The sequence below is a fragment of the Loxodonta africana genome, chromosome 1 (assembly GCF_030014295.1).
Source record: "Loxodonta africana isolate mLoxAfr1 chromosome 1, mLoxAfr1.hap2, whole genome shotgun sequence".
In the NCBI taxonomy this organism is placed as follows: Eukaryota; Metazoa; Chordata; class Mammalia; order Proboscidea; family Elephantidae; genus Loxodonta; species Loxodonta africana.
The window spans coordinates 83,014,124-83,037,567 of NC_087342.1; the positions used below are offsets into that span (position 1 = coordinate 83,014,124).

General features: G+C 43.5%; 1 protein-coding gene across 6 annotated transcripts in view; it reads right to left on the bottom strand.

Annotated features, from left to right (window-relative positions):
• Nucleotides 1–205: 205 nt before the first annotated feature.
• LOC100661020 (DNA-binding protein RFX2-like) overlaps nt 206–23,444 on the bottom strand; it is a 56,311-nt gene continuing 33,072 nt past the window's right edge. Inside the window, exons 8-13 of one of the 6 annotated variants that reach the window (XM_064282477.1) lie at nt 21,859–21,938; nt 20,944–21,205; nt 8,110–8,291; nt 6,897–7,016; nt 2,781–2,896; nt 206–2,312 (exon numbers count right to left, since the gene is read on the bottom strand). In XM_064282477.1, coding sequence (XP_064138547.1) covers nt 2,821–2,896; nt 6,897–7,016; nt 8,110–8,291; nt 20,944–21,205; nt 21,859–21,938 — 720 coding nt within the window. In that variant the 3' untranslated portion in view covers nt 206–2,312; nt 2,781–2,820. The remainder of the gene's footprint in view (nt 2,313–2,780; nt 2,897–6,896; nt 7,017–8,109; nt 8,292–20,943; nt 21,206–21,858; nt 21,939–23,444) is intronic. The other 5 variants (XM_064282456.1, XM_064282454.1, XM_023541311.2 and 2 more) reach the window with 5 other exon arrangements.

A 23,444-nucleotide genomic window follows, 5' to 3' on the forward strand; every position in this document is an offset into this window, starting at 1 on the left:
AGAATCAATATCCTCTGGCAAACAAATTTAGAAACTTGAAACTGGGCTTATGGATCCTAGCTGGAATGAGTTTTAAATGATGATTAAAAAGCAAGCCTTGGAAACAGGTGGTTATATTCCAGAGAAGATAGCATTAAACCTTTGAAGTTTAAGCTCTTTAGTGGATCCCCTTGAATTTCCATGGAAGACTTTTACACCATTTGCAAATAAAAACTCGTTTCTCCTAACTCGATTTTTGTACTTTTTGCCTCCCTTTCATTGTTCTCATACTTGATTAGGCCAGACTGACTGCATATTCATTCCTCAAGTATACTGTTGGCTTTGAATTTACATAAACGATCTCAATTCTACTAAGGTAACTTTCCTTTTTAGTTTAAGGATATAATAAAGCCTTATTCTCCCACCTGACTAGGATCAGTTTTTGTTTTGTTTTAAACTCATTCATAATTGAATTATTTTATGTCTGTAATTTTTTGAGGTAATGTTTTTCACTAATGGAATGTCAAATTCCATTCACTGATGCTGAATCACTGAGTGTTGGTAATTTTTTGTTTGTAAGATGGATTTTTATTAAGTGGTATACATATGTATCCATGGGCTCCATAGGCAGGATAAGTGGAATGAGGCTGGGAAGGAATCATTTTATCTTAGCAATTACATTTTATTGAGTGAAACTTTTAAAACATGGGGTAACACATAATGGCACCCTGCGGTGGCTGCACGTAATTGTTGTTCGAGTCTGCTTCTTCAGTGCTGCATTCTCTGCATCGCCTTCTGGTTTCCTTGACAGGTAAATGCTTTCCAACCTGTTCGAGCCATACATCATTTGACACCCTGCTAACTCCTGGCTTGTTCCTGACAAGAAAAGATGGTTTTCCTCCTGTTTTGATTTCCCAGTCCACAGTAAGCCGCTGTTGTGGGAGCATTGCTACTGCAACAAATTACTCTGTATTGCAAAACAACTCCTTACAGCTCATAATCCAGAAGATAGGTCCTTGACAATCGCATGAAACAGGCATGCAGTACGTCAGAGACGCTACAGTGCATGCTTACACTGTACTGCACCTGAAAATAAATTATTCACTTGAAATTATCTATCTAATCCCCAAAACCGCACCTTCCCAATAACACACAGGAAACCGTAAGTATACTTACAAGGCTTATCTTGCTGTTCAGAAGCCCAAGAAGCAAAAAATGTAAGTGGTATTTATATGTACCATTGGTCATACAGTACATCAAGGACACGTGCTTATGCTGTACCGAACCTCAAAATAACTTATTCACTTGAATATTACCTAACCCTGAAAACCGCACCTTCCCAACCATACACAAGGAAGCAGGAAATATACTTATAATCCTTATTTCGATGTATGGAAGCCCAAAGAGAGTAAAGTTTTATGCAGTCACTCCTCCAGGATGCAGCACCTCACACAATAACCTCTCAACCCAGCAATATGCGCCCACGAACTTTCTTCTGTTTTACGCAGTTACAGAAAGTCCCCGGCCCACACCGGCATGTGCTGTAAGTGGTAAAAAAAGCCTCCCCAGAAACCTCAAAAACCTTAGAGGTGGAAAATATAAGTGGTATCTATAAGTACCAGAAGGGGTAAGAGAGTTTAAAAGAGCAAAAATGGGGATCCAAAAATAATATTACTTCAAATATTTTAACTGGAAACATTCACCAATCTTTTGAAAAAGGGAGAGGGGATTCCCACTGACTGGAGTTTTCTGTTGCATTAAACACACTTAGAATGCTTCTTATACAGATTCCAGTTTCCATTTATTCAAATGGAGTTAGAACTTCAAGACGTTTGAATCTGCGTAGAGAATCATTTTACACTTTTACATTTCCCCCTTATTTGTTCATGGTGATATTGAGTTTCGTTAATAATTGCCACATCTTTATGCAATCTTTGCAGATTTCATAGTCAAGGTTAAGTTACCTCCCTAAAATGTATTGGGACATTTTTGTCCTTTTTTGTGTTCTACAACAATTTATTTAGTCCAGTATTGGAATGACAGGGAAGCACACATTATTCCAAAGCTTGTGCTAATTCTGGGACCAGTTGTGGCCTCTTCCTCATCAATGCCTCTGGGTTCCATTCTTCCTGCTGCTGTTGTTGTTAGGTGCCATCAAGCCAATTCCGACTCATAGCAACCCCATTTGACAAAGTAGGACAATCCCATAGGGTTTCCTAGTCTGTAATCTTTGCAGAAGCAGGCAGCCATGTCTTTCTCCTGTGGAGCCACCGGGTGGGTTCGAACCGCCAGTCTTTCATTACCAGCCAAGCACTTCTTTCTAGCCTCCTGAACTGTGAGAAAATAAATTTCCATTTGTTAAAGCCACTCAACCGTGGTATTTCTGTTATAGCAGCACTAGGAAACTAAGACAGTCTTATACAAGAAAACTGTTTAAGTCACATTTCTTCAGATGCTGCTGATGCTGAAACACAGGAGCCTCCAGAAAAGTCAACTGGATCTCAAGGTTGGACAGCGGGCTCTGCCCCAGGGGTTGATTAACCAGTAAGCAAGGTATGCATGGGCTTACAGTAAACAAGGTATGCATGGGCTTAAATGTGTTTACTTACTCATCTGTAGTGCACAATTTCACCTGTTTTTCACCATGTCTGCGGTGAAACCCATGTGAAATTGTGTACTACAGATTAGTAAGTAAGCACAAGTAAGCCCGTGTATACCTGCTTATAGGGAAATCAGTCCCTGCCCTGCCCCTTGGGATGGTTGGGGTGATGCTAGGGTGGGGTGACACTGGGCACTCTCACCTATGTACTGCTGGTGGTGCTGGCTCTGGGTGGCCATGGCCTACTCGGGCATGCTCTGCAGGCTGCTGTTGAAGCCGCTGTCCCCGAGGCTGTCCATCTTCTGGGCTGGTTGGTACCTGGGCAGATGTCACCGTGAGCTCCAGCAGCATGGTGTGGGATGGGCCCAGGGACCAGGGACCTGAGCAGGATTCCTTTTGCGGTGTGTGTGTGTGTATGGTAAAAATATACACTGGAAGTCCCAACTTACAAAAGGGTCCATTCTGATGACTCTGCCATAAGTCAGTTCTGATGTAAGTTGAATACTTTTTTTTTTTTTTTAGTTTTAATTATTATTGTCTTTTATTTTCAGTATCTCTATATATCTGATCTTCATTTGTTTTGGGGGGTTGGCATGAGAATGAAAACATCAGCAAATTATGTGCTGCAACATTGTAGCACATATAACTAACAATAATATGTACAAAAAAATGGACAGTCATTAAGTGTGGTTCGTCATAACTCACATATGTTGTAAGTCGGGGACTGCCTATATAACAAACATTTGCCATTTTAACCATTTTTATGTGTACAACTCAGTGATGTTTTGTTCCCCATGTTGTGCAACCATCACCACTATCTACATCCAAATGTTATTCATCACCCCAAAGAAAAACTCTGTACCCCTTAACCAATAACTCCCCATTTCCCCATCTCCCCCTCCCCTGGTAACCACTAATCTACTTTCTGTCTCTATGCATTTGCCTATTCTAGATATTTCATATAAGATGACAATATTTGTCCCCTTGTGTCTGGCTTCTTTCACTCAGCATGTTTTCAAGGTTCACACATGTTGTAGCATGTACCAGAACTTCATTTCTCTTTATGGTTCAGTAATAGTCCATTGTGTGTATATACCACATCTTGTTTACCCATTCGCCTGTCGATGGACATTTAGGTTGTCTCTGCCTTGTGGCTACTGTGAATAGTGCTGCTATAAACACTGGGGATTTAAAAAAAATTTCTCTCCTAGAAGACCAGTGAAATTCTTTATGTAGAGTCACAAACATCTTTCCATTGTGTGATCTCGAAGGAAATTCTCAGAATTCCATCTTGCCCTGAGCCAGACAGCAGTGCACAGCCTGCACAGATAGAAACTAAGGAAATCTCAGCTGAAGGAGGGCTTCCACAGCTGGCGTGTCCCTGGAGCCCGGGTATACCCTGGGAGATTTCAGGGGGCTGTGTGAGGGGCAGGGCAAGGCCAGTGGGGCCAGGGGGCACTGAGGGTGGGAGAAAGGCCAGGTCAGATGGATAACTGCCGGCTCAGCAGCAGAGACAAGAGCGTCCAACCAAGACCGCCTCAGGCAGTGGCTTTTCAAATGTAAATGACATAAGCCTGTCCCAAGAACATGTGTTGTTGCTGGCTGCTGTGGAGTTACCCCTGACTCATGGCAACCCCATGCACAACAAACAAAACACTGTCCGGTCCTGTGCCATCTCCATGATAGGTTGCGGATCGGACCATTGTGCTCCATAGGGTTTTTTTTGGCTGATTTTCAAAGTAGATAGCCCATCACCAGGCATTTCTTAGTCCGTCTTAGTCTGGAAGCTCTGCTGAAACCTGTTCGATATCATAGCAACAGGCAAGCCTCCACTGACAGACAGGTGATGGCTACACATGAGTGCACTGGCTGAGATTCAAACCCTGGTCTCCCACGTGGAAGGCGAGAATTCTAAACTGAAGGAGCTTCTCCTAAAACACTACCCTGCCTGGCTTCTAGAATTGTTTGCAAGGACCAAATTTAACAGCAACAACAAGAAGCAGCAGCTATGTTGTCCATGTCTGTGGAAACCAAGGTACAAAATGGACTATTGCTTCCATTCTTATCTGTTGGCTTCTCGAGACCATTCTGGAGACCTTTCTGTGAGCTCCAACTCCCATGATTAACCGTATCGTTAGGAGTCACTGGGATACTTTATAGCAGTGACACTGGGTTTTACAGTCACACAGACTAGTCGAGTGGCCTCTCTGTGCAGCAGGCCAGGCACTAGGCATGAAGGATTCACATGGAGGTGAATGTGATATGGTCTCTGCCCTCAAAGTGCTTACAACCAGAGCAGATTAAACTCTAGAGAGGGAGTTAGTGGGAGAGGGGCTCGGGTAGGGAGAGGGGTATTCTAGAATACAACCAGAGCAGTCTAGACTCTAGAGAGGGAGTCAGGGGGAGAGGGGGTAGGTGGGGAAAGGGATACCCTGGAAGCCTTCCAGGGAGCTGACATTTGAGTAGGGCCTTAAACCAGGGGTCAGCAAACTCCAGCCTGCAGGAAAAATCTGGCCCGCCACCTGTGTTTGTAAATAAAATTTTATTGGCACACAGCCACACCCATTCATTTATATATTGTCTGCGGCTGCTTTTGTGCTACCACTGCAGAGTTGAGTAGTTGCAAAAGAGACTGTCTGGTCCTAAAAGCTGAAAATATTGACTATCTGGCACTTTATAGGAAAAGTTAGCCAACCCCTGCCTAAAAAGATGAGTAGCTTTGTGATGGATGGAGAAGAACAGTCCAGAAAATGACCAGGCCTTCTCGGCCATTGAATCAAAATGTCAGGAAGCAGCAGTGACTTAAATATATAAAGGAGCACAGTGGTTAAGAGCTTGGCTGCTAACCAAAAGATCTGCAGTTCAAACCCACCAGCACCTCCTTGGAAACCCTATGGGGCAGTTCTAGTCTATCCTATATAAAAAAAAAAAAAAAAAAATCCTATATAGTTGCTATGAATTGGAATTGACTCGATGGCAATGGGTTTGGCTTGTTTTTTCTTCCGCTGGCTGGGGTTATTTTGAGTAATTTTCTGGGGTTATTACACTTGGCTTATTTTCATTGTTCTCTCTCTGGATGAGGCTGTATCCACTGTGTGGTGGTGAATTTTACATGTCAACATGGCTCAGCTCTGGTGATTAGCTTTGGGCAAACATTAATCTAACTGCTGTTATGAAGCAGTTGCATTTGATTAAATCAGTCGGCCTCAAATAAAGCAGGTTAGCCTCCAAAATGTGGGTAGGTCTCATCCAATCAGTTGAAGGTCTTACGATCAAAAACAGAGTTTCCCTGCGGTGCGTTCAGCCTCCAGACTACAAACAGACATTTTGCCAGAACAGTCTTACTCTTCCTGTTACCTGACCTATGGATTTTGGGACATAAGCCTACCAGAGTCTCCAGCCTGTCACCTGACCTACAGATTTGGGACTTGCCCCTCCCCCCACCCTAACCATGTAAGCCAATTTCTTGACATAAACCCTGCCCCTCTTGACATATATATATATTTATAAGGAGCCCTGGTGGTACAGCAGTTAAGTGTTCAGCTGCTAACCAAAAGGTTGGCATTTCAAATCTACCAGCCGCTCCTTGGAAACTCTGTGGGGCAGTTCTACTCTGTCCTATAGGGTTGCCATGAGTTAGAATCGACTTGATGGCAATGGGTTTTATATATATATGCCAAACCAGCTGCTGTCAAGTCGACCCTGACTCATGGTGACTTCACGTGTGTCAGAGTGGAACTGTGCTCCATAGGGTTTTAAATGGCTGATTTTGAGGAAGTAGATCGCCAGACCTTTCTTTTGAGGCACCCCTGGGTGGACTTCAACTGTCAACCTTTTGGTTACCAGGTGAGCACTTACCCATTTGTACCACTCAGGGATCTATATATGTATATTATGTATGTATGTATATGGGTACACACACACACACACACACACACACACACACACAATCTATCACAGCCTAGAAAATCCTGTAGGAATGTTCCACTCTGTCACGTGGGGTTGCTATGAGTTGGAATCAACAGCACACAACAACAAAAATACACACACACATACATATTATATATATACATATATATGCACACACACACACACACACACACTCTCTCTCTCACTAGTTCTGTCTCTCTAGAGAACCCAGCTAGGACGCACAGCCTCCCTTGTCTCTTGCTCTCCTCACGTCCTGCTACATGGGCATGGGTGTCTTGGCTCCCCCTGGACATTGGAGGCTGGGTATGGATGTGAGTGTTTTTCCCATAAGAAGGTGGGTGATCCCTCTTCCACATGGATTTAGTGTCTGAGAACCCCGTGCACCCACCTGGGCTTCTGCTGCACGGGCTGCTGCTGCATGGCCATGTACTGCGTGTCCTCCTGCAGCTGGTTCAGCAGGGAGTCTGGCTTCAGGCGGATCCCGTGGTAATGACACTTGGAGTTGCCCCTAGAAATCAATGACCAAGGGTCAGCTCTGCGGATGCCCTTCACAACAAGCTAGGGTGCTCACTTGGCCTTTCATCTGGGGCTCTCAGTGAAATGTTCATCAGCTGTTCCTCAGCCAAACAAGTTTGAGGAAATTCTATACCCAACATGCCCCACTTGGAGAGTTCCCTCTTGCATTTCAGTATGATAAAGGCTCTGAGAAATCCTGCAGTGAGGAAACCTATTCGATTTTGTTTGACCTCAAAAAACCCAGTTGCCATTGAGCCGATTCCAACTCATGGCAACCCCATGTTTGTCAAAGCAGAACTGTGCACCACAGAGATTTCAATGGCTGTTTTTTTGGAAGCAGATCACCAGGACTTATTTCCAAGGCACCTCTGGGTAGACTTGAACCTCCAACCTTTCAGTTAGCAGCTGAGTGTGCACCACCTCAGAGCTCAAATAATCAAAAAAGTACTTTTATAAAAACTAGCTATTAAGAAAAATTTCAAATGAAGAGAGAGAACTGAATTACACCTCCATGTCCCATCATCAGCTTCTAAAGAAGAGAATAGACCGTGGCTACCACCACAGCCAAAAGCCAAAAAACTCAAGTCCATTTCCACTGAGTCGATTCTGACTCATAGCATCCCCATGTGTTACAGAGTAGAACTGTGCTCCATAAGGTTTTCTTGGCTGTCATCTTTACAGAAACAGATCAACAGGCCTTTCTTCTGTGACACCACTGGGTGGGTTCAAATTGCCAACATTTAGGTTAGTTGCTGTTAGTTGCCATCAAGTCGGCCCAACTCCTGGCAGCCCCATGCGTGCAGAGTAGAACTGTGTTCCATAGGGTTTTCAAGGCTGTGACCCTTTGGAAGTAGATTGCCAGGCTTTTCTTCCAAGGCATCTCTGGGTGGGTTTGAACCATCAACATTTTGGCTAGTAGTTGAGCTCAAAGCATTTGCACCCAGGGCATGGTTAACTCATGGTGTCTCCAGGCTCACCCAGGAGGAAGAAGTCCCACATTTCCCCAAAAGTGGACAAGCTCAATTTCTGCTTAAAGGAAGGGAAGAGTCAGGAATATCAGACCTGCAGTCTTACCCACCACCCACCTGGTTCCCAGGCGTCGCGTCCTCAGGCCCGCAAACACAGAACGAATCAGTTTCCCAAAGGAGGCAGCATTCACAGGGTCTAGCTTGTGCTCCTGGCAGTGCTGAAGGTAGTGGTTGTAGAGAGAACTTTTGGGGAGACTCACACCTTCGGCAGTTTCGTAATTATCTAACAGCCATTGGAGCTGGATGGAGAGAGACAGATTTGCATTTGTCAAAACCCCGAAAAATGCTAGAACGGGTAACATGGACCCTTTAACGGAACTATAGGTTTTCCCTCCACTAACAAACAGGATTAGGAAATTCATTTTTACTACCATGGATTTGTGTTTAAAAGATTCTTTAGTTAATAGACCACTTTAACTCATTCATTTATTCCTTCATTTTTCAGCCTGTTTTTTCAGGTTTTTTGGCTTATTTTATAAAAATCTGCATGTGATCATGACATATTAGGTTCTGCTTTCATAATCATTTAAACACACCTGCACACCATGCAGTTTAAATACCAAATATAATACCAAGTATCTCCTAAACCTTGCCATTGTGGTTGTTAGTTGCTGTGGAGTGGATTTCAACTCATGATGACCCCACATGTGCAGAGAACTGTGCTCCAAAGAGTTTTCAAGGCTGTGAACTTTTGGAAGCAGATTGCCAGGCCTGTACTCCAAAGTACCTCTGGGTGGGTTCGAACTGCCAACCTTTCAGCTAGTAGTCAAACACTTAACCATCTGTGCCACCCAAGGACCTACCTAAACCTGGAGGAATGGAAATAAATTCTTAGGCCAAGAGAAAGAGTATTAAAGAAAACTAACAGGATCCATCAGCACCACTCTCTGCATTAAACAAAGCCAGCTGCCGTCAAGCCGACTCCAACTCGTGGCGACCCCATGTATTTCAGAGTAGAACTGTGCTCCATAGGATTTTCAATGCTGATTTTTCAGAAGTAGATCTCCAGGGGTTTCTTCCAAGGTACTTCTGGGCAGACTTGAACCTCCGACCTTTTGGTTAGTAGCTGAGACTGTTAACCGTATGTACCATGAACCAAATCCTTAATTTCGAAGTTGGTAAATAATTCAGTTTTTGGTGGCTCTGCCCTCTTACCCCTTGGACCTTAGGAGCATATTTTTCCTCCTGCCCTCCACCTAGTCACTCTGAACACACCTGGACTCGGTCCCTTCCCTCCCCTCGACTGGGAGGCTGAGGGACTCGTGTAGCTAGGAAGTCTGGGAGGAGAACATGGGTTAATGAGGTCATAATGGAGTAGGGTGGGTCCTAAATCTAATTTCTTCTGAGTGGTATCTTATAAAAAGGGAAAATAGACATGGAGAGACACACACAGAGGGAAGAGACCATGTGAGGAACGATCCACAAGCCAAAGAACACAAAGGAACACCCAGGGCTACCGACAAGAAGGGCCCCTCTTCTAGAGCCGATGACCTGATTTGGACTTCTAGCCTCCCAAACTGTGTGACAACAAATTTCTGTTCTTAGAGACCGGAGAAACCCCGAGAGTATGGGCCCCGAACACCCTTTTAGCCGAGTAATGAAGTCACTCCTGAGGTTCACCCTTCAGCCAAAGACTGGACAGGCCCATAAAACAAAATGAGATGAAAGGGGCACACCAGCCCAGAAGCAAGGACTAAAAGGCAGGAGGAGACAGGAAAGCTGGTAATAGGGAACCCAAGGTTGACAAAGCTGACATGTCATGGGGTTGGTAGCCAATGTCACAAAACAGTATGTGTACTAATTGTTAAATGAGAAGCTAGTTTGTTCTGCAAACCTTCATCTAAAGTACAATAACAAAATAAATAAATTTCTGTTCTTTCAAGCCACCCACATGTGGTATTTTTGTTCCAGCAGCCCTAAGGAACAAAGACAGAACCTGAGTCCTGATTTTATGGGTGGTGGGCTGCAAGGAGCACTGGATTAGGAGTCTTGTTCTTCCGCCCACTTACTAGGGGTCTTGGGCACAGAATAAGCTGGCTCGTAAGGTAAAAGAAAGGTTTGGAAAAGACGATCTTTGCATCACCTTCCTGTATTATTTAAATTAAAAGTCAAATTCTCTGGGTAACTATATTGACATCAAAAGGATCCATGATTATCTCGGTAAGAAGTTCTTCCCGCTAAGTTGAAAGTAACTACACAGAAAACCGACACCACATCACCACCACCACCACCAGCTGCCATGGAGTCAACTCCGACTCATGGCAACCCCATGTGTATCAGAACAGAGCTGTGTTCCGTACGGTTTTCAATGGCTGATTTTTTAGTAGATAGCCAGGACTTTGTTCTGAGGGACCTCTGGGTGGACTCAAACCTCCAAACTTTCAGTGAGCAGCTGAGCATGTTAACCATTTGCACCACTCCAAACCAGTTGCCGTCCAGTCAACTCCGACTTGTGGCACCCCCATGTACCAGAAGGTTTTCACATGTGGTTTTCCTATGTGCTTCACAGGGTTTTTAATGACTGAGTTTTCAGAAGCAGATCACCAGGTGGGGTCTTAAAGCCCAGGCTTGTGTCCCACCCTGCCTAGCCCCATAGGGAGAATATACCTGATCTTGGTTCCTGACTGGCTGGTGGCGAGCTAGATTCTTGCTATGCCATATTACAGCAACTTCGCAGCTCTGCAGAGTTTCAATATTTGCGTTGCGTCAATATAATCATACTTTAAGCACCCAGCTTTCCGTTCATTCATCACACATTTATCGAGAGCTGACTTTATACTGGGCCTTGTTCTAGGTGCCAGGGACACAACAGTAAGGAAGACAAATCAGAATTCTTGCTCTCGTGAAGCTTCCGTTCTCTTCGGGGAGAGGTCCACCATAAATAAGGAAAATGTACAGAATGTGAGATGGTATTAAGTGCTCTGAGAAAAATTAAGCTGGAAAAGGGGCCTGGGACTACAACGTGGAGGGGGCTGGAGGGAGAACCGTGATTTTAAATTAGGGGGTCACAGAAGCTTCACTGAGAAAGTACTGAGTGGGGAAAGACCTGAAGAAGTGAAGGAAGGTAAAGGGTGTGTGAGTATCTGGGGCAACAGCAATCTAGGCAGAGGGCACAGCCCGTGCAAAGCCCCTGGGGCAGGTCTGTACCTGGCATGTTGGAGGAACAGCGAGGAGGTCCGTGTGGCTGCAAAGGAGTGAGAGGGAGAGAGGATGGGAGGGCAGGGAGCCATGTGAGGAATATCTGAGGAACAGCATTTTGCGGGTGGAGGGGGGGAACAGCCAGCGTAAAGGCCCTGGGGCATGGCCATACCTGGTGAGTTGGAAGACCAGCAAGGAGGTCTGTGTGGCTGGAGCGGGGTGAGCAAAGGGGAGAGAGAGGAGGGAAGGGTAGGAGGGGACAAGGCAAGGCGTGCAGAGCTCTGTGGGCTGTTTTGATGACCCTGGCTTCTACTTGGAGTGAGTGGGGATCCTGGAGGAATTTCAGTAAAGAGTGCCATGACCTGACTTGTCACAGGATGCCCTGTGGCAGTTGCCCTGAGAAGGGGCTGATAGTTGGCCCACGTGGTGGCAGAGGGCGGTAGGTGACCACGGTAACCCACTGGAGGCAATGGTGCTGGACTGCAGAGGTAGAAAGAAGGGATCTGATTCTGGACAAATCTTCAAGGTCAAGTCAGAGGGCACATGCAGATGGACTGGAGGGGGCCAGTGGGAGTAAAAATAATCACCTGCTACTCCCCTGTTATGGGTTGAATTTTTTCCCCTAAAAGATATGTTGAAGTCCTAAGCCCTTCTGACTGGGGTCTTACAAAAGATGAGACAGACATATAAACAGAGTCACATACACAGGGAAGCTACACGTGAGGAGACAGGTCCATCTACAAGCCAAAGGACGCCAAGAAACTCCTGGGGCTACAGAAGCTGAGAGTCAAGGAAGGGTCTTACCCTAGAGCTGACAAAGAGGGAGCATGGCCCTGCCAATGCCCTGAATTTGGGCTTCTAGCCTTCAGACACAAATTTCTGTTCTTTAAAGCCACCCACTTTGTAGTATTTTGTTAGGGCTGCCCTAGGACACTAAGACATACCCCCAGACCTGGTTATCTGTTGTTAGAGAGAATCAGAGGGCCAAAACAAGGGACAGTCCAAACTAATAACCAAAACTATTGCTGTCCAGTCAATTCCAACTCATGGCAACCTCAAGCGTGTTAAAGTAGAACTGTGCTCCATAGGTTTTTGGAAGTAGATCAAGGCGCCACTGTTGGGATTTGAACCACCAACCTTGTGGTTAGTAGCCAAGCACTCAACCATTTGCGCCACCAGGGATTCCCCCCAAAATAATGGGCTGACATTTACTTCTTGGCCAGCCCATCCCATCCACAAAGCCCTGGCCTACAGGCTTGCCAGCCCCCACAATCACGTGAGCCAGTTCCTTAAAATAAATCTCTCTACACCACATGTGTATATCTCAAATTTGACCTAGGCTTGTTCATCAAGAATGGAAACTTCCAATCTGCTGCACCTCCATCACAACAAGTAAAGAACTACGGGGGAAAGAAACGAATATCAAGTACACACTTTCTTTCTGGAAACACTGAGGGAAGGCAACGACTGAAAAGTGGGCTGAATGTATATTTCCGGGAAGGAAGCTGAACTGGTTCCCTGGAGCTGAGGTCAAGTATGAGAGTTACTGTTTCTCCTATCCCTCTTGTACCACCATTGTTCTACTTTTTTCTTATTCACTAAACCTGCTAAAAGCTAAAGGGGATGGAAGTGTCACCTTTAAGAAGATCTGGAAGGCTGGTATTAGGGACTGAACTGTGTCCCCCCCCCCCCCCGAATATGTGTTGGAGATCTAATCCCTGTGCCTGTGTATATAATGTAATGTAATCACCTTCCATAATGCAATCTAATGTAAATGTAATCAATCAGTTGAGATCACACCAATGTAGTTATTGTTGTCAGTTGCTGTCAAGTCAATTCCAACTCATGATATCCCCATGTGTACAGAGTAGAACTGCTCCACTGGGTTTTCAAGGCTGTAACCTTTAGGAAGCAGGTTGCCAAGCCTATCTTCTGAGGTACCTCTGGGTGGCTTCAAACTGCCAAGCTTTCTGATAGTAGTTGAGTGCTTAACCATTTGCCCCACCCAGTGTAGGGTAGATCCTAAACCTAATCACTTCTGAGTTTTTTATGAAGATCAGCATAGACACAGAGACATACACAGGGGCAAGATAGATACTATCTGATGATGAGGGAGGTAAGTGAATTTATAAACCCAGAAATGCCAAGAGTTGCCACAGCTACTAGAAGCTGAAATAGACCAAGGAAGGACCTTCCCCTATAGCCAGACCCTGAATTTGGACTTCCTGCCTGCAGAACTGAGAGGAAATAAATTTTTATTCTTTAAAGCTACCCACTTGTGGTATTTGTATTTCAGAAGCTGGGGCCAGCCTGAGACACACTGAGGAGAACCTGAGAAATGAGCCTCATTGTCCCTTTAAGTGGGGAAAGTAAAGAAGGTACCAGGGAGGGTCAAGGGGTCAGGAAGCTTTCCTAACCTGTCAGCCTAGGGCACAGGCCAGTGAGGGGAGGGCAGTCAACACCTCTATACTAAAGAGAAGAAATGCACATATCCCTTCCCCTCTCATAGGCTTTTGATCTGAAGCTCGGCAATCAATTCCGTGTGAACACCCACAGGTATATTGCTCCTGCCACCCCCCACCAAGTAGGGAAGAGCCTAGGCAGACTAATTAGGAATGCCCTGCAGCACTTTCCACCTGGAACACCACCGCCCAACTATGCTGGAATCTACCCAACCCCTGGGTTGTCATTGTTCCTGTTAGCTGCTGTTGAGTTAGGGCCAGCTCATGCTGACCTCACGTGTACAGAGTAGAACCACTCCATAGGGTTTTAAAGGCTGTGACCTTTCAGAAGTAGGTTGCCAGGCCTTTCTTCCGGAGTGCCTCTGGGTGGGTTTGAACCTCCAACCTTTTGGCTAGTAGTTGAACACTTAACCATTTGCACCATCCTAGGGCTCCAAAGGTGGTCTTGTCTAATGCACAGCAGACTGGGAAGAGATGAAATCACCTTCTTCTCCAGCACAGTGGGCCTCAACCTTTTTGGTCTAATGATGCCTTCACACTATTAAAAATTATTTTGGAACCACCCAAAAAATATTTGTTTTTGAGAGTTAAATCTACCAACACTTCAGATCAGAAATTAAAACAGAAAAAGTAAAAGCATTTGTGTATTAATTCATTTTAAAATATAATAATAATAAACTCATTACTGGTTGACATAAATAACAATTTTTAAATGAAGAATAGCTATATTTTCCAAAAGAAAAGAAAATTTAGAAGCAAGGAATGGTTTCACCTTTTTTACAAATCTCTTTAATATTTGGTTTATGGAAGACAGCTGGCTCCTCACATCTGCTTCTGCATTTCAATCTCTTGCAATATGTTTTAGTTGAAGTACTTGAAGAAAAATCTGGTCTTACACAGATATGTAGTTGGAAAAGGAGCAGTATTTTAATAGCCTTCTCAGATAATCTGGGATATTCTTTGATAGTATACGCAAACTCAACAAGTATAGAAAAACTGAATACATCTATAACAAATAAAGAGATTGAATCAGTAATCCAAAAATTTCCCACCAAGAAAAGCACAGGACCACATGGCTTCACTGGTAAATTCTATCAAATGTTTAAAGAAGAATTAACACCAATTCTTAACGCTTCCAAAAAATACACCATGTTAACAGAATTAAGGAAAAAAACTCAGATAGTCTTTTCAGTGGATGTAGAAAAAGCAACTGACAAAATCCCACACCCTTTCATAATTAAAAAAAACCCTCAAACAGTGACGAATCTGTGAAACATTTCATAACATGGAGGAACCTGGAAGGCATTATGCTGAGCGAAATTAGTCAGAGGCAAAAGGACAAATATTGTGTAAGACCACTATTATAAGATCTTGAGAAATAGTAAAAACTGAGAAGAACACATACTTTTGTGGTTACGAAGCGGGGAGGGAGGGAGGGAGAGGGTTTTTTATTGATTAATCAGTAGATAAGAACTGCTTTAGGTGAAGGGAAAGACAACACTCAATACATGGAAGGTCAGCTCAATTGGACTGGACTAAAAGCAAAGAAGTTTCCGGGATAAAATGAATGCTTCAAAGGTCAGCAAAGCAGGGGCGGGGGTCTGGGGAAAATGGTTTGAGGGGACTTCTATGTCCATTGGCAAAATAATTCTATTATGAAAACATTCTGCATCCCACTTTGAAATGTGGCGTCTGGGGTCTTAAAGGCTAACAAGCGGCCATCTAAGATGCATCAATTGGTCTCAACCCACCTGGAGCAAAGGAAAATGAAGAACACCAAGGTCACACGACAACTAGGAGCCCAAGAGACGGAAAGGGCCACATGAACCAGAGACCTACATCATCCTGAGACCAGAAGAACTAGTTGGTGCCTGGCCACAATCGATGACTGCCCTGACAGGGAGCACAACAGAGAACTCCTGAGGGAACAGGAGATCAGTGGGATGCAGACCCCAAATTCTCATAAAAAGACCATACTTAATGGTCTGACTGAGACTAGAGGAATCCCGGCGGCCATGCTCCCCAGACCTTCTGTCGGCACAGGACAGGAACCATCCCCGAAGACAACTCATCAGACACGAAAGGGACTGGTAAGCGGGTAGGAGAGAGATGCTGATGAAGAGTGAGTTAATTATATCAGGTGGACCCTTGAGATTGTGTTGGCAACTCTTGTCTGGAGGGGGGATGGGAGGATAGAGAGAGAGGGAAGCTGGCAAAATTGTCACGAAAGGAGAGACTGAAAGGGCTGACTCAATAGGGGGAGAGCAAGTGGGAGTACGGAGTAAGATGTATGTAAACTTATATGTGACAGACTGATTGGATTTGTAAATGTTCACTTGAAGCTTAATAAAAGTTAATAAAAAAAAAAAACCCTCAAGAAACTAGGAATATAAGGGAACCTATAATTAAGAGCTTGGCTGCGAACCAAAAGGGTGGTAGTTCAAATCTACTAGCTGCTCTTTGGAAACCCTATGCGGCAGTTCTATGCTATCCTATAGCTATGAGTCTGAATCAACTCGATGGCAATGGGTTTTTTATTTTAACTAAATCTTATAATGGGCATTTATGAAAAACCCACAGCTAATATCATACCCAGTGGTGACAGACCAAAAACTTTCTACTTAAGGTCAGGAATAAGACAAGAACCTCTGTTCTCGCCACTTCTATTTGAAAATTGTACTGGAGGTTCTAGCCAGGGTAGTTAGTCATGAAAAAGAAATAATAGGTATCTGACTTGGAGAGGAAGAAGTAAAGTTATTTCTATTCACAGATGATATGTTCCTACATACAGAAAATCCTAAAAAATCCAGAAAAGACTAGTAGAGCTAATAAATGAATTCAACAGTTACAGGATACAGGATCAACATACAAAAATCAGTTGAATTTATGTGCACTAGCAATGAACAATCTGAAAATGAAACTAAGAAAACAATTCCATTTGCAATAGCATCCAAAAGAATAAAATACATAAGAATAAATTTAATCAAGAACGTGTAAGATGTGTACACTGAAACTACAAAACATTGTTGAAAGAAATTTTAAAGACCTAGATGAATGGAAAGACATCCCATATTCATGGATTTGAAGATTTAATACTGTTAAGATGGCAAGTGTCTTATCAACTGATGAATTAGATAAACAAATTTTGGTACATCTATGCAATGGAAAATTACTTGGCCATAAACAAGAACAAAGTACTGATTGATACATGTTACAACAAGGATGGACCTTGAAAACATTATGTTAAGTGAAAAAAGCCAGTTACAAAAAGACGACATATTGTATGATTCTATTTATACGAAATGTCCAGAATTGGCAAATTCACAGAAACAGAAAGCAGACTGGTGGTTGCCTAGTGGGAAATGGAGGGTGACTGCTAGTGGGTATAGGGTTCTTTTGGGGATGATGGAAATATTCTGGAAGCCGCTGAATTATACACTTTAAAATGGTAAAAATGGATGAATCTAGGGGGCATTATGCTGAGTGAAATAAGACAATCACAAAAGGACAAATATTGTATGAGACCACTACTGTAAAACTCATGTAAAGGTTTTTTACATGTTAGAAAAAGAAACAATATTTAATGGTTTTATGATGGTGGGGAGGGGTGGGGATGGAAAAACACTTAATAGACAATAGATAAGTGATAACTTTGGTGAAAGTAAGACAGTACACAATACTAGGAGAGACAGCACAACTTGTACAAGGCAAGGGTCATGGAAGCTTCATAGATACAGCCAAACTCCCCGAGAGACCGAATTACAGCACTGAAGGCTGTAGGAACTGTGGTGTTGGGGAACATCTAGCTCAACTAGCATAACAGAGTTTATAAAGAAAATGTTCTACATTCTACTGTGGTGAGTAGCATCTGGGGTCTTAAAAGCCTGTGAGCGGCCATCTAGGGTACTCCACTGGTCTCACATCTTTGGGAGCAAGGAAGAATGAGGAAAACTAAAGATACAAGGAAAGATTAGTCCAAAGGACTAATGGACTACATCTACTATAGCCTCCACCAGACTGAGTACAGTACAACTAGATGGTGCCTGGCTACCACTACTGACTACTCTGACAGGGATCACAATAGAGAGTCCTGGACAGAGCTGGAGAAAAAATGTAGAACAAAATTCTAACTCAAAAAGAAAGACCAGACTTGCTGACCCGACAGAGATTGGAGAAACAGAGTATGGCCCCCAGACACCTTTTTAGCTCAGTAATGAAGTCATTCCTGAGGTTCCCCCTCAGCCAAAGATTGGGCAGGCCCATAAAGCAAAACGAGACTCAAGAGGCATACCCACCCTGGGGCAAGGACTAGAAGGCAGGAGGGAACAGGAAAGCTGGTAATAGGGAAACTAAGGTTGAGAAGGGAAAGTGTTGACGTGTCGAGGGGTTGTTAACCAATGTCATAAAACAATATGTGTACTAGCTGTTTAATGAGAAACTAGTTTGTTCTATAAACCTTCGTCTAAAGTACAATAAAAAATTTTAAAAATGGTAAAAACAGTGAATTTTATGTTATGTGAATTTTTTTGTTTTTGTTGTTATGTGCCATTGAGTAGATTTTGACTCAGCAATCCTGTTGGCAGAGTGGAGCTGCCCCATAGGGTTTTCTAGGCACAGATTACCAGGTCTTTCTCCCATGGAGCACTGGTAGGTTCAAACTGTCGACCTTTTGGTTAACAGTCGAGTGCTTAACCATTGAGCCATAAGGGCTCCTTATAAAAAATTTGTTATATAAAAAATATAAAACAAACTTAAAAATCCATTAGTTGGATCTTTTACCCATGTGGATGATTCTGTAACATCATACTTTGGTTGCTCGAAAAATATTGGTTGACTGAGTCTGCAGATCTTTCAAATGCTGGTAGTATTTCATGAAACAGCATTGAAAAATCATATCTGTTAGTATCACCACCAACTTCACCAGAAAAGTCATTAACTATTGGGAAGCTGGTAAAACTCTTGGTGGCAGATACTAGTTTTCCAGGTTCTAATTTTTGGTTGTTTTTTTTTTTCCTTTTTCATTATCCAGCTTTCACATGCATGTATGAAATGAAATGAAAAAGGAAGACAAAAAAATTGATGCATTTGAACTGTGCTGTTGGCAAAGAATATTGAATATAATGTGGACTGCCAAAAGAATGAACAAATCAGTCTTAGAAGAAATACAACCAGCATGCTCCTTAAAAGCAATGATGGTGAGACTCTGGCTCATTTACTTTGAACACGTCATCAGGAAAGGCCAATTGCTAGAAAAGGACATCATGTTTGGTACAGTAGAGCGTCAGTGAAAATGAGGGAAACTCTCAGTAAGAGGGATTGACACAAAGGCTGCAACAATGGACTCAAACTTACCAATGATCATGAAGATGGCACAGTACCAGGCCAATGTTTTGTTCTGTTATACTTAAGCTCACCATGAGTCAGAGCCTACTCAATGGCAACTAATAACAAAAACATCAACATAAAGTTATAGTAGTTAAGACAGTGTGGTGCTGGCAAAAGGATAGACACATAGATTAAAGAACAGAGAAAGTCCTCAGATAGACCGATACACATGGGCAATTGATTTTTGACAATAGTGCAAAAGCAATCCAATGGAGAAAGGACAGTCTTTTTAACAAATGATGCTGGAGCAACTGGTTGATTTAAGTGCAAAAAAATACACCTTAACCTAAACCTCACACCTTATACAAAAATTAACTCAAAATAAGACAGATCTAAATGTAAAAATATGAAACATTTAAAACATAGGCTAAAATCTTCATAACCTAGGGAAAGGCAGAGTTCTTAACATGACACCAGAAGCATGATCCAAAGAAGAAATTTGATAAACTGGACTCAATCAAAATTAAAAAAAAAAATTTTTCTCTCTGCAAAAGGCACTCTTAAGAGAATAAAAAGCCATACTAAAGACTTGGAAGAAATATTTGCAAATCACATATCTGACAGGGGACTTGTATCTAGAATACATAAAGAATTCTCAAAACTCAACAGTAAGAAACAAAAAACCCGGTTAAAAAACAGGCAAATGACTTGAACTTCACCAAAGAATGTATACGAATGGCAAATAAGCAAACAAAAAGCTGCCTGGCATCATTAGCTACAAAGAAAATGGAAATTTAAACCACTATGAGGAATCTCTACGCACCTATTAGAATCGCTAAAATAAAAAACAATGACGAATTGGAGCAACTGGAACTCTCTTAGACTGCTGGAGAGAACACAAGATGGTATAGCCACTTGGGAAAACTGGTGACTTCTTATGAAATTAAACATACATTTACTGTATGAACCAGCAATCTGACTTGTAGATATTTACCCAAGAAGGAAAAACATACATCCATACAAAAACTTATACATGAATGCTTACAGCAGTTTGATTCATAACTGCCCAAAACTGAAACGACCTGAAAGTCCCTCAACTTGTGACTGAATCAACAAATTGTAGTACAACAGGATACTACTCAGCAACAAAAATGAATAAACTACTGATTCATGCAACAAGTCAGATGAATCTCAATGGCACTATACTGAGTGAAAGACGCCAATATCAAAAGGTTACATTCTGTATGATTCCACTTATACGATGTTCTTGACAAGACAAAACTATCGTGATGGAGAACAGATGGGTGGTTGCCAGGGATCATGGTGGGGAGGATGGGGGGGTTGCGACTACAAAGAAATACCACGTGGAAGTTTTTGGGTGATGAAATTCTCATTCTTGATTGTGGTGGTGATCACAGAAATCTATAAAACCCATGCCATCTGAAGAGTTCATTTTACTCTGTTATTTAAAAAAAAATAAAAGTAAACGTGGAAAACACAGTTTTCAAAGCAGGGAAGTCATTATTTTGGACAGCAGCATGGTGAGAAGAATTGGTTATAGTTCTTAAGGGGAATTTCCTCTTGCTTAATTCAGCCCAACTTTTTATATATAGATGGATTGATCTGAGTCTCTAAGAGGTTGACAATCACACTGGTAACACAAGAGCAGCAGCAGCATCTTTTCCACTGATGGGGGTGCTTTACTCGTATTCAAAATTTACAATAGCCTGTGATGTACAACTTATCCTTCTCTTTTTACCAAGAGAAAAATTGAGGTTCAAAGAGGTTGAGAGACATGTTGCAGGTCACACGACCCATCTGAGGCCAGTGGGACTATAGCTTTAAGTTCCCTGGACCCACAGCACACAGCCCTTTCCTCTACCTGCCTCTTACTTACTGTCCTGGCTGCTGCTGCAAGTCAGTCACGGTCTACCCCTCTGGCTCCTTTATGGGGCCTCCTACATACCGTGGCTGGTGACCACCGAGACGTGTGGGCCAGGGAGTGCCTCGTGCTGTCTATCCCTCCATGGATGAGATAGGCGCCGGTGCTGGAGACGATGGGGGTCCCTGTGACATCCATGGCGATGCCCACCATGCTGTGGGAGGGGACTGCTGGTGGGGACGAGGCTGCAACAGTCAGCTGGGGGTTGCCTGGGGCCTCGAAGTACGATGTAGCACTGCTGGGGGTGTACCTCTTGGCCTCAGGGTTGTAGGTATAGGCCGTCCGTCTGTCAGAAAGAGAGGTCACCATGGAACCCTAGCTGGTTTAAATTCCTTTGCTTAGTTTTGAAGGAATCCAGCCAAATTTCATGGGAAAACCGGAGCCCCATGAATGACATACGCGACGTAGGATAATGGCATATGAAATTTCCATGCAACACAACGTTCCAAACTATCTTCTCTGGAAGTATTCAGGATCATATGCTGACTAATCGAAAACTAACTCCCTCAAAATTCTAATAGTGAATAAAAGGGTTACATGTGGGAGTTCCTTTGTGGACATGGGCACTCCTGTATCTTGATCATGGTACTGGTTACACAACTCTATACCTGGGATAAAACTTCAGAGAACTAAACCAGTACCAGTGGCTATCAAGTTGACTCCAACTCATGGTGACCTTCTGTGTGTCAGAGTAGAACTGTGCTCCACAGGGTTTCCAACGGCTGATTTTTTGGAAGTAGACCACCAGGCCTTTCTTCTGAGGCACCTCTGAGTGGACTTGAACCTTCAACCTTTTGGTGAGCAGCTGAGTACATTAACCATTTGCACCACCAGGATGCCCATCAAAACGATAAAGGAGAAGAATTTATTAAACATAGCCCCAAACAGAACGAGGTGAAAGAGTCATAAAAGAACAGGAGAGGGAGAAAGAACACGCACATGGCTCCATCCGTGTAGACGGTGTCTTCCCCCTCCATGTACTGCACCTGGGCCGAGTAGACACGCTGCACAGACTGTACCTGCAACAACATCACACATTCTGTATTACAGACACGAGTTTCCTGACATCTTCCTAGACTATGCAAGCTGAAAATATCTTATGCTGCCCTTTATGTACATTTAGTAAATACTAACTCATAGTTTTTCCACCCACAGTCAGTACTTCTAGAAAGAAACTAGGAGACGCTCTTGCTATCTGTTAGTGAGTCGATTCTGACTCACAGCAACCCTGTATGACAAAGTAGAACTGCTCCATAAGGTTTTCTAGGCTGTAATCTTTACGGGAGCAGATCACCAGGTCTTTCTCCTGTGGAGCCACTGGATGGGCTTGAACTGCTGACTTTTCGATTAGCAGCCAACACAGTAAAGACTACACATTCCACACAGAACAGTGAATGAGCCAAGGTGTTGTTGTTCCTGTTGCCATCCATGTACCATTTCCGTGAGCAAAGGTTCATTTCTGCTGCAGTGGATGGGGGAAGTGAGGTCAGACCCCTCATTTGCACACTGGGGGCAGGAACTAGAATGATGGCTCCTGTCCTAAGTGGGCCTAGTGGTCCAGAGAGCCACAGGGGAAGAGTCAGCTGACAGCTCAGAGCAGTGAAGCTCGCAAGCCTCCGTGGCCTGCCTGTTCTGCATGGACTCCCGATGGTCACATCCCACAGGGCAAAGGGCCTGTAGCCTCTGGGGCAGAAGGGCCAGCCCTACTAGACAGGAAGCCCAGGTTGAGGACAGAAAGAGACCCTCGGAGTGCGAACCAACCCTGCCAGGGCAAGAGGGTCAAACTATTTTCCTGTATGTGGCCCACCACCATGCTTCTTTTGGGGGGTCCTGGTGCCCCCTCCCTGGCAGAGGCAAGGATCCTCAGAGTCATATTTGGGGTATGAAGGTCTGAGAGAGGTGTAAGGCAGCCCAGTGCCTGGAGCGGGGAGATGGAAAAAGGAGGGACGGCAAGGAAAAGAATCCCATACCCTCCACTTGACACCGTTGGAAAGTCTGTTCTACATCCCAGCAAATGACTCCAGGAATGCTAGACCTAGTGGTGGAAGTCCTGCATTCTGTGTGCAGAGCCTCAAAATCTCATAGCGAAGAAAAAAAACTTTTTAAATTATTTATTTTCATTGTTGAGAGTATACACAGCAAAACACACACCAATTCAACATTTCCTACATGTACAATTCAGTGACATTGATCACATTCTTCAAGTCATGCAACCATTCTTGCTCTCCTTTTCCAAATTGTTCCTTCCCCTTTAACATAAACTCACTGCTCTCTAAGCTTCCTGACTAATCTTTCGAGCTGCTGTTGTCGCTTTGATACCATATAGGTAGCTCTTAAAAGAGCATAATGCTCAAGGCAGACACTTTCTACAAGTTAAGCTAAACTACTCATTGGTTTTAAGAAGATGTAAGGGGATATTTTTGGTGTAAGGTTTAAAGATTATGTCAGGACAGTAATTTCAGGGGTTCATCCAACTTCCATGGCTCCAGGACGTCTGGAGTCCACGAGAATTTGAAATTCTGCTC